This window comes from Pollachius pollachius, assembly GCF_949987615.1.
Source record: "Pollachius pollachius genome assembly, chromosome: 13".
NCBI lineage: Eukaryota > Metazoa > Chordata > Actinopteri > Gadiformes > Gadidae > Pollachius > Pollachius pollachius.
This window is the reverse complement of record NC_136946.1, coordinates 17,179,089-17,198,084: the sequence shown is the minus strand read 5'-3', so window position 1 is coordinate 17,198,084 and position 18,996 is coordinate 17,179,089. Positions and strand designations below refer to the sequence as shown.

General features: G+C 52.3%; 1 protein-coding gene across 5 annotated transcripts; it reads left to right on the top strand.

The window, feature by feature from the left end:
• Positions 1–328: 328 nt before the first annotated feature.
• glcci1a (glucocorticoid induced 1a) lies at positions 329–17,686 on the top strand. 5 transcript variants are annotated; one of them, XM_079749197.1, is made up of 8 exons: positions 329–1,086; positions 6,347–6,498; positions 9,390–9,479; positions 13,310–13,477; positions 13,903–14,058; positions 14,871–15,090; positions 16,346–16,472; positions 16,841–17,686. In XM_079749197.1, exons 1-8 carry the CDS (start codon positions 705–707, stop codon positions 17,133–17,135), a joined length of 1,590 nt encoding a protein of 529 aa, XP_079605323.1. In that variant the 5' UTR covers positions 329–704; the 3' UTR covers positions 17,136–17,686. The 5 variants fall into 5 exon arrangements, with proteins under 5 accessions (XP_079605323.1, XP_079605320.1, XP_079605322.1 ...); XM_079749194.1 differs by having other exon boundaries at positions 16,838–17,686; XM_079749196.1 differs by having other exon boundaries at positions 13,307–13,477; positions 13,906–14,058; positions 16,838–17,686.
• The last annotated feature ends 1,310 nt before the right edge of the window (positions 17,687–18,996 follow it).

Genomic DNA, 18,996 nt, shown 5'->3' with positions numbered 1-18,996 from the left:
TTAAATGTAATGCCTCGTTTGTTTTGAGTTATTCTTTTTGTGATGGTGGATTTGTGCCTGGATAAAGAGATCTTGATGCTATTCAGGATTGAGCATCAAAGTAATTACAATGGTAATACAGTGAAATTATGAATAACAACTGTTATCCACTCGCCCAATACGATGGTCCCAATGCACATGTAATGGGTGTGTGTGTGTGGGTGGGTGTGTGTGTGTGTGGGGTGTGTGTGTGTGTGTGTGTGGGGGGGGGGGGGGGGCAGGCCAATCAGAGTGGCTGAATTGATTTCGACCCGCCCCCTTCCATAACACTAACTAGGGTCAAGGCTCTGGTAGGATGCGAGGTTTCGAGCAACAAAGGAAGAACTTTATAATGCGGTAATTTACTCACTCCGAAGCTGGAACCAGGGTTTTAACTGCACAGGGAAGTTGTTGGATGTTTTAATTTTTAGCTAATTAAAATAGTAAGCCTTAAAGTAACTTTCTGGGACTCGTTGAGACCGCCAACATGTAGCAGGCCACATTGCCGATGCCGACTGTGGTGAACTAAACAAACCTTCCACAAGTTGGATCTTTCTTATTTTTAATCATTGTAGAGCTCAAATGGAAATAAAACGAGTAAGGAAGTCAAACACCCTAGAGAACCTTCAAACATTTTCCACGACTTCTGTCAACTGTAGAAGTGAGTCAATCCGTGGTTAATAACAATGTCAGCATCAGCCTCCTCCTCCGCGGGCCCGCCACGGGGTAAGGCCGGCGGGGACGCGGCCCCTCCGACCCCCTCGGCCGGCAGCGGCAGCGCCGCGCACCGCCCGCTGCAGCCCCTCCGCGCCACGGTTCCGTTCCAGCTTTTGCATGGAAACCAGCAGAGCCCGACCCGCTCTCCCTCCTTCTCCTCCTCCTCCTCCACCTCCTCCTCCTCCTCCTCCGCAGTCGGTAACAACAGCGGATCAGCGACGTGCTCCAGTCCCGCCAGCCCGACCCCACTGCTGCTTTCGAGCCCGGGAGGAAGCGGCTCGGAGGGCAGGCTGGTAGCCCGACAGAGGCTCTCTCCGCCCGACAGGAGCTCGCCGGAGCCCGTATCCAAAGGTAACGACGTGACGTGAGGTCATCGGTTCGCATCCCATCCCTGCTGCTCGGATAGCTCGGTGACTAGCAGGCTAGCTGTCTAAGTGGGTCAGATCATTGGTGGAGGAGCCGGGGGGATTTTGAGGGACACCAAAGAATGAACAACAACAACAGCAACAACAACAGAGAACCGATCATCAAACCTGTCATATATCGATAAGGTATTGATCATTACATAATGGCTGTTTTTTTATGATTTGGTTGATACGATTATAGTTTTGCGTTAGGCAAAAGGTTGACGTTAAACTAAATCGCAAAAACATGGAATAGCTCAAAGTGTATATTTGTGACAATGTAATGTTAGACTTCGTGGTTAAAGAGGTCCTTATAGATGCGATCATTCATTTGAGGAAATGGATGGCAGTGATGATGCGGCTCCTGCTGCGCAGCAGTCCTCACACGAACACCTCGGGGTTCATCCGAAACATCCACTGGCCAAGGGCTCCTCCGAGTGCTAGTTCTATATAATATGTATTCTGATGTTTAATATCCACCGGCTAAAGGTGGAGCATGATGTGATGACATGTCCCTTGCCCATGGCAGCACAGGGGCCTAGCTAAAGCCTCCCCAGACATAAACACAACAGCCGTGCTGCTAGCTGTTGCACACTTGCACGAATACAGCAGAGCCTCATGCAGAAATGAAAGAATTACCAACAGAAAATAACCAGGTTAACATCAGACATAATGACACCAAAGCTTTGTGTTTCATTGTAACGGCAGACGCACATATCTACTGTCTCCAATATGTATTTGTTTAAGCACACTGTATCTTGTAATTGCTCAATAAATAAACCACACCACTTTTCAGCTATGCACGCTTTACAGCACTCAGCGCTGCAATCGCCTCAGGTTTCAGTGGGGAAGCATCCAATACAAATGTAGTATGTTGTATTAGAGCCACTGGGTTTTTTAAATGTCAAAAACATGTCATGCAGTGACCTGCAGACCGCCACAAAAACTGAGTAAAGAAAGTAAACGGAATAACACAAATCAGTAGGGCAGCACGTATTGCATGTTTTCAAGCTAATTGTAAAGCCCATGCAACATTAGATTCCTATGAATTGACGTCATACTTGCTATTACTGTGAAATAGAAATCAAGGCTTCCTATGTTATGTGATGCAGAGAAAAGAGTTGTCAAATGGTAACGGCTAGTCTCCTCCGTCCCCATGTCTGTCCTAATGGCGTCTCGGCCAGGCCCAGGTTCCACCAGTTGCCCGGTGTCTCGGAGGTCTGTGGGCCGCTGTGTGTTCTCCGGAGCCTCACGTCTGTGGTAGAGCAGTGAAATTCCGTCGTCATGGCTACGGTTCTTTAAGCATACGGCCGCTGGTGTAGCAGACCGACGTGGATTACACACTGGGAGGGGTTTTGAAAAAAATCACTAGTGTCAGTCTGGGGTGAAGGTTGAGGATACAAGTTCAACCTTCATCTCCTGGAGATAAGTAACAAGCGGTGTAACCGGTCTGTTTATTAAAACAACATGCCTCGCTCCGTTAGTTCTATGAACCGCCCTCCTCAACCAGCAATCTGCCTGAGAACTGCCTGAGAACACCAACAGCTGTTGCTATCTACGCGTATACGAGCACTGAATGGGCCCATGTCTGATGGCCATTTTGTGGTCTTGGCCTGTAAATCCTAGAATCCTTTTGAAACCCGTGGGCCTCGGTGAATCAGTGGGGCGATTATACAGTGGGTTGGCTGGGGCTGTGTTCTTTGATACGCCCCTCCTTTCCTTGCACGATGGGGGTGATGCTGTCATGTTGCTAGGTCTTATGCTATAGCTCTCAACAGGTCCTAAACATATTTTCTATCCATAACCCTGGGACTGTAGTAGGCTTCCATTCCACACTTCATTAAGGCAGTGCAAAGTCGAACTGTGTGTGTGTGTGTGTGTGTGTGTGTGTGTGTGTGTGTGTGTGTGTGTGTGTGTGTGTGTGTGTGTTTTAGGTACCCTACACAGGAGCAAAGGACCATGCAATCCAGACAGCCAATGACAGGAAGTCGTAGGCTTGTTTTCATTTCAGCCATTCAACCGAGCCAGAAGTGGGGGTGGGTGGGTGGGTGGGGGGGTGGGGGGAGGAGGTCACGGGTGGTTCAACATAAGGCCCTCGAGACGATGGACTCTTTAATCAGTACGCCCGGCCAGGCAGGAAGTCATGCTGGAGAAGGGACCCCGTCTTTTGGAGGACTGTTAACCTGATCACATTTTGTTTCATGAAGGAAAGGCTCTGCATCATTAAATGTCAAATATCCATAACACTTTTGATGTCCATCATTACAAAATGGTTCAAGGCACCTCAGCAGATCCTTCTTCTAGAATCAAAATACTATTTTGTTTATTACACTTTTTGAACATTCAAAATCAATGTGGTTAAATGGCACCTAAAAATCAATGCGTTCTAAGTGTTTGGTGTTAGTCATAAGCAGAGCTTTGTACGATTCCAGCTATCACTCATTTAACCAGCTAAGTTTCTAGGGTAACCACATTGGGCCTCTCCTCATCGCAGTGGTCCTCCATCCCTGGCCTAATAAACACGGCCCCATACTGTATTGCTGGAACATGTGTTGTGTGGAGCCTTCCTTGGGCCCGGTCCTACTAACTCAGTCGCCCCCTACTGCTGCTTGTACGAGGGAGGCTTCCCTTGTGTCTGTTGGGAGGCTCATGCTCAGCCAGCATTTAAAGTATGCTGTCAGTGCGTTCTGTTGCCATAGCAGTACCTCTCTCTCCTGGTTTATTGGGCAGACAAACCCCAAACAGGCCTCACTTAACACTAGAATAGACTGAGCAGTCTCTGGTCTTTTCACCTTTTTCGCCACGTCTTTGACACATGTCAAATTGGCTCTTGCGAACCAGCAGGAAGGTTCTGTATTCTGAAAGATATTTTAATACCTTCTATGGCCAGTGGAGTAGAGAGGGACCGGAAAGTGACTGATAGAGGGAAGGAATGACATGTGTATTGAATGGAACCGTGGTTGCTCAAGGCATTGCACATGTTGTGAGCGTGTCAGTGGGCTGAACCACCAAGCCTCAGCAGGAAGGGTTCAGTATTAGTGCACTTTTGTTACATCAGGTTTTAAAGAAGACCTTAAATCAGAATCCTCCTCCTTGTATTCAGCATTCTGGCTGGTAGACCATGTCACCCAAAGTAGTTCCCGTTGTTTCAGTGCCACAGTGTAATACGGTGATACCTGTAACTTGGCACAAAATTATGTTTCTCTGGGATACACACACCAGATAAGACTTGATATGGTAAAAAGGTCTATCTTGAACCTTCTGAAACTAACACACATGCACCCAAGCTTGGAGCTGTGTGTGGGCCACTAGTCTGGCAGACAATATCACGATGCACAAACCATAAGTTGATACGTAAGGTATCTTGCATGGAAAGACTATACTGTAATAACACATCCTATATAGACAGGCGGTTGGACGTACAGAGAGTTTTGCTGCTACTCATGAGTTGAAGACGGTGACTGCAGTTCTGATCCAGCCTTGGAGAACGCAATGTTAATCACACCTAACATTACCTTACTTACCCCAACATGAGGGCTGGGAAATGGCTAATGGCCACAGCCTAATTGCTGTTAGCTAAGTTGGCTTACAAGCCTGCCCCACAGAGAGCAGCGTTGCCTCACCCCGGCTCGTGTTCAGCCTCTTCACTCCCCAGATGCTACCAGTCCCAAGGCTACCATATGGTTATTCTTTAGATTTTTGCATTAATGTTCACAACAAAAGAGCACCTTTTTGTTTAGTGTTTTACCTCAAGGGGTGATTCTGGAACGTCAAACGAGGACCAAGTGTCCTCGTTTGACTTCCAGTCCGCTCTCCTCTCTTTCCTCACTCTCTTTCCTCTCTCCTCTTCCTCGTTCCAGCAGGGGTGGAAGTGGTGCCACATTAGCTAGCACAGGAGGCCCATTAAGCACAGACCTAGAACTGCCAAGAGACTTACAAGATGAGGAGGGTGGGATTATTGTCGTCTCTAGCCAAGGAACGACGACATGAAGCAAATAAGCGTTCCTTTGTGAATCAGAAGATCGTACTGGTACATGTATCTTGATTTATGAACACATGATAACGGGAGCATTGTAAGAATAAACAAAAGACCTTGAGCCAATGTTTTCTTCTCCTTATGGCGAGGTGTAGAACTGCCTCTCTGTGTAAAGGTCTTTGTGAAAAAAACAAGATCTGCCATTCATCAGGTTTGATCAGGTTTGCTCCCTGAGGTTGAGCTCGGGACAACAGCGGTCCAGCCGGGTCTGCGAGGGCCAGAGGCGGGAGACCTCTCCATCCAAAATAAATCCTTTTCAGGACCCCAGCGGGGATGGGCTGGTACCCATTTTCTGTGAATGGTCCCATCATCATTTCTGAACAGGTAGTTCTCCATGAAGTGGACGAAAGAAACCGGGCTACACTGGTTCTGGCCTAGAGCAAACCGGGGTTATTGACCCCTTGATGATCTGAATGAATGTTTAATACCACTATGTTTGACATTTCACTTTGTATCGACAACCTGACTCTATACTGCTTAACTACACAAGACAATATCATATATATATATGTGTTTCTCAAGTGCTTTAGTTTGCATTGAGTGTTGATGTATACATATGCAAAACATTCACCATTGCAGCTTTTGCAAAAGCAAAAGCCCAGTCATGTTGATACTGGGTCATATCGTGATCCAATGTCAATTTAAATGGGATGTATTGTGCAATAACTATTTGCTGGATCAATATTTATTGCGTAATATCGCTAATCCACTACACAGTGCGGTCGGTATAATGAATATACTACCGCAGCTATTGCCTAATACTGAACCCTATTCGGCACATTCACACTTTCACACTTTCACAGTCAGACCAGTATTTACCGCAGGCTCCACCCACATTACAGCATGGTTAGCAAGACACTGTCACACGGTCCAGAGTATCGCTCTGGCTACTGAGGACGGTGGGAATGCCTCTGTGTCTCCTCATCTCTGTGTCTCCTTATGTCTCCTCATCTCTCTGTCTCCTCATCTCTCTGTCTCCTCATCTCTCTGTCTCCTCATCTCTGTGTCTCCTCATCTCTCTGTCTCCTCATCTGTCTCCTCATCTCTGTGTCTCCTCGTCTCTGTCTCCTCGTCTCTCTGTCTCCTCATCTCTGTCTCCTCATCTCTCGGTCTCCTCATCTCTGTATCTCCTCATATCTGTCTCCTCGTCTCTGTCTCCTCATCTCTGCAGCTGAGAGGCCAAAGGCCCAGCAGGTGAGGAGCGTGGGAGCCATCAGGCGGACCTCCTCTCTGGGCACCATCACTGGGCCCTACCTCACCGGCCAGTGGCCTCGGGACCCCCACCTGCACCACCCGTCCTGTATGAAAGATAAATCAACACAGGTAACCTCCCCCCTCACTTCCCATGAGCACACACACACACACGCACACCCCTTTCTTTGAAACATCTGAAGACATCACCACAGATCCACATCTCGCTGTGATTACTGGTTCCCTGAATGGCTGAATTCGTACAGTCAGTGTTTGGCTGGCAGGGGGGGGAAAGAGCAGCCAGCGAGTACTGCTGTAGCCAGTGTGGACGTGATCCCCAGGTCCATGGGCTGGAGGTACGGGCCGTGCCCCAGCCATCACGTGTTCCCCTGCAGCAGCTGGCCGGGCGGCCAGGGCAAATGAGGAACTCGGAAGCAGAAGTGCCTGCTTCTTCTTGTCTGAACTGAAATGTCCTCCCATATGTTTCAAGACAACATCCTGTCTCCTGCTTTGCTATCATAACCTCTGGCTACGCGCCAAACATGATAGCCTGCTGACACTCTTCATGTTGGGCAAGAGATGTTAAGTAGCAAAGACCACCTACTTTATGGGGGCCAATCTCTTGTCGGTACTTTGGTTCTTTATTTATTTGTTGACATGCCTTTGATATGAAGGACGGGCTAGCAGTCTGAGTCTAGCTATTTCAGTGTTGGTACTAGGGCTGCACCATATATATCGTTTTCGTATAGAAATTGCGATATTCATACTGTTTAATTTATTTTTTTAAATAACAATGACTTATTTACAAGATAAATCGGTCTGAATAACATAATTTACTCCTGATTTAAGGGTTCTTGAAAACACAGAGTTTGTTGCTAGGGATTGACATGCAGGCTCTGAATGCCCACAGCGAACCACCAATCACAGAGGACAGGGTGCCAGGGCCCAGGCCCTACGACCGGCCCCCCAGGGACCAAGGGGTCTACAACCGGCCCCAACGTGGAGGGGAATTCCAGGGGATAGTTAGCCAAGTGGTACCCAGGGCAGAGCACTTCTTTTGGAAATTGCGACTCAAATTCTTTTTTGAACTGCAGTGCGGTTGGGATTTGAGAAAGCACGGATCATCAACGGCTAACAATCATCGTATTTACTCGTGAGTTGTTAGTTTTTACTGGGTGGCGAAAGCTTCCTGCACAGAGAAGCCTCTTTATACAACCCAGTGAGAAGAAGGCAACGTTGAACCAGAGCATGAATCCTTTCCACAGAGGAGTCTAGTGAGGAGCGTGCTGCAGCATGGAACTGTCTGCATCTCCTCCGCTGGACACAGAAGGATAGGAGCGGAGCGTGTTGAACTCACGGCAGCAGGCCATGCTCTGAATGTTACACACTATGGGGCTTATGATTATCCTTTATCGGAGACTTGAGCTAGGGTCCTGCCCACAGGCTGCTCTCCCAGGGCTAAGATAACAACATCTAAGGGTGCATTAACTTATATGACCTCCACGTGACCAGTAGCATTGACTGGCTGGCCTCTTGCCCCGCACCCCATGTGCTAGCCGCCAATACCACAACACACCACCACACACACACACACACACACACACACACACACACACACACACACACACACACACACACACACACACACACACACACACACACACACACACACACACAAACAGACCATCTCTTTGACACAGGCATCCCTTTAGAATCTAAAGGCACTTCACTGGAATCAAAAGCTTATATCCGAGTGTAGAACTAACTGCTACTCCAGAACTAACACACGAGCTGGTTTTGACCTGTACCCCTCGCTTCTGGAAGGTTCCATGGCCCTTAAGCGTAACCCAGAGTTCAGCCATCGCTTTGTTTTTACTAATATTAGACCCATAGATTAGACCTATTCTATAAAAGTAGTAATGATATGTTGTTTCAAAAGCATTTGGAGTCCTGGATGTTAGATGCTGTTTCTGTCCAATGTGTGTGAGTGGCACATTTACAATATTAATAATGAGATCTATATTTTAAATGGTCCTGGTCGTGAAAAGGCCCCGCCCCTTCAGACGTCAGGGCTCCTCTATTGGTCAGGCCTGTCAGGGCTCCTCTATTGGTCAGGCCTGTCAGGGCTCCTCTATTGGTCAGGCCTGTCAGGGCTCCTCTATTGGTCAGGCCTTTCAGCCCAGCAGGAAGAGGGTCAATCCTCCGTCTGTTCACACCTTTCCCTCTCTGCCCGCTTTGCATATTGGCCCACAGAGTGAAACATGACTGGGCTTTGGCCTCTTTCCCACCCCGGTATTTTCCAGTGCTGAGCCTTTCCACAACTTTGCCTTCCAGATTCAGTGTGGCTCTTAGGCCCCAGGAGGCCTCCAGGGCCCGTCTGCTGGGAGCCGCTAAAACAAGTGTGTGTTGGAATAACCCCGAAACCCCCCGAGAGAGAGAGAGAGAGAGAGAGAGAGAGAGCTAGCCGACTTGCTGGAAAAAAGGAATAAACAAACATCCCTTTGAGTCAAGAGCCATTAAGATGAGCAAGGCTGGAATTCAATTTCCTCCCTCTGTCAGGCTACAAACTGGGAGTGTGTGCATGTGCACTCATCTGTTAGTTAACAGGAGAGGCGAAGGGATGCAGTGTCATTCATGACCCTCTGTCAGAAAAACCAGCGGTGCGTGTGTGCTTCTGTGGCACATAGCTTCACGAAGCTGCATGGGATCGGCTGCCGTCGGCTTTGTGTCGTCATGTGTGATTGCAGGTACAAAAGGCATACTGGTTTATTGCTGCGTTCTCACTGTAAACCTTCTATGTATTTTATCATTAAAGAGTGTTTAGCTGTCACTGTTCTGTAGTATGTTCTTATAATGTTGTCCCTAAAGCTCTGATGCATGGCTACTGGTGAATATACATGGGTTGGACGGAGCCTATGCACACACGGGGTCATACCTTCAGCCACACCAGAACATCAAACTACCGCATAATCCCTCTGTCCGGTTGATTCCATAGACGTGTGTCCCTGTGCTCTTGTGATCAGACCCCCGTGTGTTGGATCGAAGAGGTGGAGGAGAAGAGAAGCACCCACCAGCGATCGGCCTCCTGGGGCAGCAGCGACCAGCTGAAAGAGGTACGGGGCGGGCACGCCCGCACACAACGCACGCACACGTGCACGCAACGTACACGTGCACGCAACGAAGGCACAAACGCGACATACGCACGCACGCACGAAAAGCCCGTAAAGCACGCACGCACGCACGCACACAGCAGGCAGGCAGGCAGACAGGCACGCACACACAGGCAGGCAGACAGGCACGGACACACAGGCAGGCAGACAGGCACGCACACAGGCAGGCGGGCAGGAAACCAAGACACGCAAGCTGTCATTGAACCTGCAATCAAACTAAAGTCATTAAAAGCTCCTTCGACTGTTTTATGAGGAATAGTGTGACCTCTGGCGGGAGTTGTTCCACATTCCAGCCATACGGAAAATGTTTCCGCTTATTCAGATCCCTTAGTTACTTGTGCATCCTATAGCCGTGGAACAGCCTATCTTCTGCATCTGAGTGGCCTGGCCACAGGGAACAGTAGCAGCTCCTGTTTGAGTACGTGTCTTGTGGCCTGATGCTGCTCGCTGTCAGACAGCCAGACAGGCAGGGCTCTACCCAGCTGTCTGTTGAAAGGGGAGGTGGTAGATAAGCCTATCTCCTCTGCTAACGACCAACTTCCCCTCCATAGATTACGCTGGGCGCAATCTATGGGCCGCCACAGCGGCCGTCGCCTCCCAAGTCACGGCGGATCTGGGGATTCGGGGCGCGGGGGGGGGGGGGGGTATGGTGTTGTCCCTGTAGCTCTGAGGGATGGTTACTGGTGGATATACACTGGTTGATTGAACGCATGGTTGAGCAATATGGTGTTCCAACCCAGTTCACCTTGTTATCGTTGTGTTCTCCATTCACAATTTAAACAAGCTGCTCCCTGGGAATGCCTGAACAATGTGTTCCCTGCATTCTGATTGGCAGCTGAGGAACGGACCGGCCAAATAGGAGAACTCCTCAGAAGCAGGGTCACATGACCCCTGCAGTCGGCCGCATGTCACATGGCTACAGCAAAAGGGTTGAGACGTCCCTTCTTCTCCATTATTAGCATCGTATTCATTTGATCCACTCATGCACAGCGTGAACGTAGAACTCATCCATTTGGGTCTCCAAGCGTCTGAACGGGACGCCTGATCCAGCATCACGTCTTTACACCACATCAACCGTTGTCACTGGAGACGGGCTCTCAGTGGGTAACCCTGATGTGGAGCAAGAAGGGGGGTTAATGGCTGCGGTCTTCCTCTATGTGTGGGACTCTGCTGGAGGGTAATCCACCCGCATCAAAGCAGCCCCGGGACGTCACTACTTTACTATGGGACCGACACCAGCGTGTTGAGGTGGATTCTATTTCCTGCCTCCCTGCGTCCATCTGCATTCCACCAAACAGCTGTGGAACAGACCACCAAAATGTGATGTGGGTGTGTTATTGTGACCAAATAAGGATGGCCAACTTGCCTGCCTCACCAGACTAGTAAATCCCTGGGAAACCTTTAATGATGAACCACAACACTTTGCCTCCTTTCCATTAACTGTAGTGTTTGGCGGGCTAGCGTTTCCGTCGGTGTTGAATCTAGGGATGTATTCATTTGCAACCTTCTGGTGCTGTGGTCTTCATGCAGATGATAAACCACAGATACATTTTGACATGTCAGTGCTTTCCTCAAATCTTCAAATACAGGGAATATTCACTGGAGGGCAATACATCAAGTGGGGAACGATTTTGGACTAAACAGAAAAGCCAGGCGCTTATAACAACACAAACACAAATTATTTTAACGTGTTTAACTGGCACAATTGCGTTCCTGTGGTAAACACCAAACTAACCCTGACCAGAGAATTGCTGTGGATTCAAAGACGACATTCTACATTTCTGCGTCATTTGGCCAAGCGATAGTGCAAGCAAACACACAAAGACATCCAATCCATGGTCGAGCGCTGCTCCCGCCGGCGGGACGGGGGGGCCGTCCTGTTCCTCCCCAGCCCAGGCGGCTCCCACGCCCCCCGCTGCCCCGGCCCAGTGGCCCCGGGGCCCCACAGGAAGAAACCTGACCAGAGGCCCTGGTTCACCGGCGATGTGTGAGGAGTGGAAACCAAACCTACCCGCTCCACGGTGTCTTGAGCGGCGGCCCGGCCAGAGAGAGGAGGGATCGCGTGTCGGCCCTTTCAGACGGCCCTCTGTGTTACGTGTGCGCGCGCGCGCCTGTGTTGGAACATGTGTGGACATGCAGCAGGCATGTGCACACATGCCTGGTGCCTGCATGTCCACACATGTTCCGGGCCTGTTGCACTCCAGGCCTGGAGTGCACCAGGCCTGGAGTGCACCAGGCCCGGAGCATGTGTGGACATGCAGGCACCAGGCATGTGTGCACATGCCTGGTGCCTGCATGTCCACACATGTTCCGGGCCGGAGTGTACCGATTTGTGCAGAGCGATGGTCCTCAGAGTCCAACCACTGCTTGTGGTTCCTAAATGAACCGGCGACTGCCCCCCCCCTCCTACTCAGAGCTCTGACTGGGTCTGCAGCACATGAGCCACACAGGGGCAGCATGTCTCCCCCCCCCCCCCCCCCCCCCCCCCTTCTGAAGGCAGACCCTATCGTCTCCCATGGATCAATTAGAGCCGTTGTCGTAATCATGACACCATTAGCTGGCTGTTGGTCTACTGGATTCTGCTTGTTCTGGAAGTCAACCCATGAATGTGTGTTACGTTCAGCGCTACCCTCCATTGCATCCGTTCTGCCCCATCTCCCAGCTCCCGGGTTCAGTCCCCTCCGGTGCCGATGGGGACCTCCAGTGGCTGCCTCTGCGTACGACACGTGTTGTTTTATTAGCCTCACCGTATGACAAAGGTCCTGCAGAGAAGCTCAGTCAAGCCTCCGTTCAGATCTCCACCGTAACCCTCATCTCCACCTCACCTTAAAGTGAGGGAGATGCTGACTTCTGACTACATTCTTAATGCTGATCAAGGTGTGCATTAAGCCTCAGAAAAAGACGTCCCCAAGCTAATTACAATTAGCTTGGCTGTAATCCGCTGTAATCGTGTCTACAGTAGGTCTGACGCCGCTGTAATCACTGTGTCTCCTCTCTCCCTCTGCCCCTCTCCTCTCTCCCTCTGCCCCTCTCCTCTCTCCCTCTGCCCCTCTCCTCTCTCCCTCTGCCCCTGTCCTCTCCCCCTCTGCCCCTGTCCTCTCTCCCTCTGCCCCTCTCCTCTCTCCCTCTGCCCCTCTCCTCTCTCCCTCTGCCCCTCTCCTCTCTCCCTCTGCCCCTCTCCTCTCTCCCTCTGCCCCTGTCCTCTCCCCCTCTGCCCCTCTCCTCTCCCCCTCTGCCCCTCTCCTCTCTCCCTCTGCCCCTCTCCTCTCCCCCTCTGCCCCTGTCCTCTCTCCCTCTGCCCCTCTCCTCTCTCCCTCTGCCCCTCTCCTCTCTCCCTCTGCCCCTGTCCTCTCTCCCTCTGCCCCTGTCCTCTCTCCCTCTGCCCCTCTCCTCTCCCCCTCTGCCCCTCTCCTCTCCCCCTCTGCCCCTCTCCTCTCTCCCTCTGCCCCTCTCCTCTCCCCCTCTGCCCCTGTCCTCTCCCCCTCTGCCCCTGTCCTCTCCCCCTCTGCCCCTCTCCTCTCTCCCTCTGCCCCTGTCCTCTCTCCCTCTGCCCCCCTCCTCTCCCCCTCTGCCCCTCTCCCTCTCCCTCTGCCCCTCTCCTCTCCCCCTCTGCCCCTCTCCTCTCTCCCTCTGCCCCTCTCCTCTCCCCCTCTGCCCCTCTCCTCTCCCCCTATGCCCCTGTCCCCTCTCCCCACCCCCCCTCTCTCCCTCTGCCCCTCTCCTCTCCCCCTCTGCCCCTGTCCCCTCTCCCCACCCCCCCTCTCCCCCAGCAGATAGCCAAGCTAAGGCAGCAGCTGCATCGGAGCAAGCAGAGCGGGCGCCACCACCACCTCCCCCCACACAGCAGCAGGGACAAGGACTGCCTCTCCCCCCCGCCTCCGTGCATCCCCTACGGCCCCGCCACCACCCTCAGCCCCCTCACGGCCCTCAGCCAGCTGCAGGTACACACACACACACACACACACACACACACACACACACACACACACACACACACACACACACACACACACACACACACACACACACACACACACACACACACACAACAGACACATACACAGACACATACACAGACAGAAAGACACACACACACACACACACACACACACACACACACACACACACACACACACACACACACACACACACACACACACAACAGACACATACACAAACACAGACAGAAAGACACACAGACACAGACACACACACACACACACACACATGCACACACACAGACACAGACACAAAGACACACAGACACACCACGCACACCTGACACTCCCAGGGGCTCACGAATGATGATAGTGAATATGATGCGTCTCCCCAACCCCGGTGTGATCCTCTGTGCTCCGGGCCCCAGCAGCAGGGCTCCATGTCTAAGCCGGCCGCCCTGCCCCTGTCCAGCGTCTCGGTGCCGAAGCCGTCCATCTCTCGGGTCCCCAGCAGCATGGAGGGCATCAACCACGAGCTGGAGAAGGTCTTCATCAGGGACCACGGCGACAAGGACCAGCTGAAGGTCAGCGCTCCCCAGGGGGAAAGCCACTGTCACTCTGGTTTCACGAGGCCTTCCTTAAGAACCCCAACGGGAAGGAAGTCATGCCCCTCAAGGCTCAGCCAATCATAGCCCATCGTCCGGGGGGGGGATTGATGCATAGAACTATGCAATGATGCATAGAACCTCCCTGCGGGTGGCCGTCATTAGTGGCTGCTCAGTGACTAGAAATAGTAAATAGTTTAGCAATATACCTTTAGAATGTGTACGCTTTGTTCAGTTAGTTAGTATCTGCATACAAATATTAACGCGCTACCAAAGAAGAACGGAGGGTGTTTTATATTTGCCGGGGTGCACCCTGGTAGTGCACACTGCTAGTGAAACGGACACTGTTGGGAAGCACTTTACATGTTCAGTGAGAATTAAGATCCGCTACTCTTCTGATATATTGATCTGCTCATTGGATTCTTATTCACACAAACGTGTGTGTGTGTGTGTAGCGCAGAGGACCCGACATGCAGCAGGATTTTAAATGACCGTTTTGTAGGGATGGGAAACTGCAGGGACACCGTATGAGTACGAGTGGCAAATCATGTAAGTTTGGTTTACACGGGCAGTAAAAATAACCACGTTGATTGGGCATTAGATTGTAATAAAACATTTTTTTTATAACTTCAGTTATCCATTTTAAAATGGAAGTGGATGTTTCAGGTGGAATGAAGCTGATGATGATGATTTTAGATGTACACATCTACTTCCATCACCCTGGTGATGTGCGCATCGATCAGGGCGCCATGCATGGCGTGGTCCTCACATCGCCCCCCTCCCCCCCCCAGGCCCTGGAGGTCCCTGACGGCCGGCGGGCCCCCTTCCCCCCCCAGCAGCGCAGCAGCAGCACCCACAGCGTGGACACCCAGACCCCGTCCTCGGGGCCCGGCCGCTCCAGCAGCTGCTCCAGCCTGTCGCCCTGCCCCTCGCCCGCCCACGCCGGCCCCCCGGGCTCCCACGCCGGCAGCCCCTACTCCACCGACGAGCTGCTGTACGACCGCGACAAAGGTAGGCCCCGCCCTGAGGTGGGGGGGGCGGGGGGGGGGGGTAACAGCGTGACCTCCCGTCACCGTGGGAACGTGAGTTCAAGTCTAGAGAGGAAGCGAGCCGGTTTGTTGCCGGCTGGTTTAGCAGCGTCAAACCCGACCTGGTTGGACGAGCTTCGAGAGGTCAGCGTCCACCTGGAGGTCGGAGGTCAAATCGAGGGGTCCGCTGCCCCAGGGTCGTCCCAGAGCCAGCTCCAAGTCCTTCTCTTAGGGTCTTCCCCCGCCACTGTCCCTACCTCGTATCCACTGCGAGCTAGCGGATGCCTGTGGTGGTGTCTGTCTGTCTGTCTGTCTGTGGGTCCGCACAGGACGGTGTCTTGAGGTGCAGTCCACACTCGTTGGCCCGCAGCTCCATCCAGTCTGCATGTGTAGTCCCAGCTAGAGATGTGAGCGGGCTCATACATGCAGCCCATGGAGCCAGACCATACTGTACGAGGCGTGCACAGATGAATGGGAGGGGTAACAGGCTTTACCTGGGCTAAAGCACCTGGCCTCCTGCTGCCAGCAGCCGGAGAGGAGCCTCCGTCTCCCTCGGGCCGCGCAGGTGGGATAGAAGACTCTGCTGCCTGTAGGCCGCGGGGCCGGACCGTAGGTGGGCGTGGCCTGTAGGGCGTTGGGTAGGAGTGGCCTGTAGGGCGTTAGGTGGGCGGGGCCTGTAGGACGTTAGGTAGGTGTGGCCTGTAGGGCGTTAGGTGGGCGTGGCCTGTAGGACGTTAGGTAGGTGTGGCCTGTAGGGCGTTAGGTGGGCGTGGCCTGTAGGACGTCAGGTAGGTGTGGCCTGTAGGACGTCAGGTAGGCGTGGCCTGCAGGGCGTTAGGTGGGCGTGGCCTGCAGGACGTCAGGTAGGCGTGGCCTGTGGGACGGTAGGTAGGCGTGGGACACTTTCATTAAGACACTTCCTTAACATCAGCCTTAAACATTACACCCTCCTGGTGGATTTAAACCATTAAGTCAGAAGGTTGACAACCAGAACACGCCTCTCGTAGTGTTTGAACGTTGTGTCCACTTTGTTAGGCTAGACAGTGCTAGCCATTTGCTCGAATAGAAAGTGTGGGGGGGGGGGGGGGGGGGGGTTAGCAGGACCTCCAGCAGCTGGGGGGATATCGAGTGCTCCTCTGGTCGAGACCCCGGGAGCCAGGCGACGAACCAGCCGGCAGGTCTGGAGGAGACCTGCACTGGGCTCCTTGTGGCGCGCTTCTGATCCGTGTCTCCTCCAGGTGCCGACAGCGGGAGCAGCTCCCCGCTGCCCAAGTTCGCCTCCTCGCCCAAACCCAACAACAGCTACATGTTCAAGCGAGAGCCGCCCGAGGGCTGTGAGAAGATCAAAGCCTTCGAGGAGACCAGGTATGGGTTCTGGTCCCCCCGCTCCGTCTCTGAACCGCCATCCGGGTGTCTCGGTCTGACGTCTCCCCGAGTGAATTATGGCCTCGTTTGTAATACATAGCGTCGGCTGATGTAGCTCTAGGTCTAGCGCATTCTTGGTCTTTGAGGAGGTGTGTAAAAGCCCAAGGGGTTGGCTAGCCGCCGCCGAGGAGCCAGGCACCCAGACATTAAAGTCAATGAGTGAAACGAGGATTGCTAGCATGCATTAGAATGCTAATCTAATAGCATGATGCTATCATGCTATTAGATGCGGGCTCCTCTTCCTGTGTTCAGAGTGTGATGTGATGAGTGTCTCTGAGACCGTCTCCCCCCCCCGCCGGTCCCAGCAGCTCCAGGTCGGCCCCGTCCGTCCCGCTCTTCTCCTGCCCCGACAAGAACAAGGTGAACTTCATCTCCACGGGCTCGGCCTTCTGCCCCGTGCGGCTCCCGGGGCCCCTGCACCCCGGGGCCCTGAGCCTCGCCCCCGCTCTCCAGCCCCACGCCGAGAGGGAACCCCGCCACCAGGGGGAGCCAGAGGGGCCGACCGCGGGGCACCCAGCCGGGACGCCCCCCTCCTCCGGCGCCCCGGCGCCCGACACCGAGGCCCCGGCCCCCCAGACAGACCCCCCCCAGGCGGTCAGTTAAGGGGCCCGAGCAGAGGCTGGCCTCTGCCCCCGTTACCCATGCGCTAGCCCCCCACGACCACAACACACACACGCGCACGCGCGCGCGCGCACACACACACACACACACACACACACACACACACACACACACACACACACACACACACACACACACACACACACACACACACACACACACACACACACACACACACACACCAGAGATACCCCCCCTCGCTCTGCTAGGCAGCACCTCACATCTTTGCTAAGTCTTAATTATTGTTATTGATTTGCCGTTAATTCCCCCCCCTCCTCCCCCCAAGTCAATCTTCCCACCTCACTGCATGATGATGTGTTGCCATGACGATCCCGTGAGGGAGGGCACCCTAAGGTGGGGGGGGGGGGGCACAGCGTACACAAGACAAGCGGAGTTTGAGGAAGCAGTGACACGAGCTTAATTAGTGTTGGTGTGTTTGTGGTTCGGAGTGTGTGTGTGTGTGTGTGTTTGTAGGTCTGAGTGAGTTTGTGGGTCTGAGTGTATCTGAGTGTGTGTGTTTGTGTGTATCTGCGTGGGGGGGGGGTGAAAGGAAGGGGTGGGGTATGGGGGGCATTCACAGTATGAATAAGCTCTCAACACATGCATATATAAATATATATATATAATTTCTTATATCTCTATGAATAGAAAGAAAAAAGTTTGTTTTAAGAAGAAAAAAAGAGGAAAAAACTGTGTTTCTTTGTTATGTACCTAGCAGGAAAAGACAGCCGTACTATTCAGGATTCTGTTTATACAATCAAGGCCAGAGTTTGGGTCCCTATCTATCAAACACTATGAGAGGAACAGGAAGACGGACGTGGCCTGTCTGGACGTAGCCCATCTCTTCAGGTATATCCCTCGGAGTCTATACTCAGGTAACATGGAGCATATGTCCACACAGTAGTCTGCTGCCCCCAGTAGTCTACTGGGGACAGCAATCAGAGCTCAATCAGAGAGGTACCTTATCCCCCCCCCCCCCCCCCCCCCCCGGGGGTAAACATTCCAAGCTTAAGGCCAGTTGTGTGTTCTGGACCCTAGGAGGGTCTGACATTAGGAGGGGGTGGGGTGGTTCTGGACTGACCAAGGTACACTGTGAGAGGCGGACCAACAGGAACTCAGTGCTTCCTGCTTCCGAGTGGCGGGCCCGAGCCACATCCCGTGCTCTGAGCGTCTGAACCGGGCCGTACTGTGAGAGGCTGGACTGGAGAGTGTAGTCCCTTCCCCTTGAGATGACGCCCCCTATCTATCAAGACTAAAGTATGCACCAAAGTTTCCCCCGTTTCCAGGGAATGTCCAACTGTTGCGATAATGCAGCGCTCTGCTATTCCATTGAATGCATTCCATGCGCTTTTGAAGCCGCGCTGACAGACTGTTGAATTCATTCCCCTGGAGAGGAGAGAAAATGGAGGCTCTATTGTCATGGCTTTGTCCCGCCACCAGGTCATCTAGGGGTTTTTGATGCACAGAAAAAAAAACTCCTTGTCTCTATCCCTTTTCATTCAATCATTGGTGTGTTTTTATAAGAAACCATAATGGCGCCACAGGAAAAAAAACTTCTCAGCAACTTTCATTCGTTATCCTGTGCGAGACGGCGCCCTCTATAGGTTACACAATGCATTAACGTTAAAACCAACGTCACGTTTCCAAATGTAAAGGAGCCACACTATTATTTATCAAGACAAGTGAAGAGAAACATAATCAAAAAAACAAACATTTATTTTGATATATTGTGTGCTCGTGGAATTCCTGCATCCTTATTTTGTACATATGTGGCTTTAAGAAAACAGGATTACGCAACATTGTGGTCTTCTGACTACATTTCAGCACCTTGTCCAGAAATATA

What these genes read in the sequence shown, in the direction of transcription:
- glcci1a (XM_079749193.1), top strand. Translation starts at nt 705, where the DNA reads ATGTCAGCATCAGCCTCCTCCTCCGCGGGCCCGCCACGGGGTAAGGCC. An exon ending in GCGACAAGGACCAGCTGAAG is followed by an intron (nt 14,059 to 14,870) that starts GTCAGCGCTCCC and finishes TCCCCCCCCCAG; the next exon opens with GCCCTGGAGGTCCCTGACGG. An exon ending in GCTGTACGACCGCGACAAAG is followed by an intron (nt 15,091 to 16,345) that starts GTAGGCCCCGCC and finishes TGTCTCCTCCAG; the next exon opens with GTGCCGACAGCGGGAGCAGC.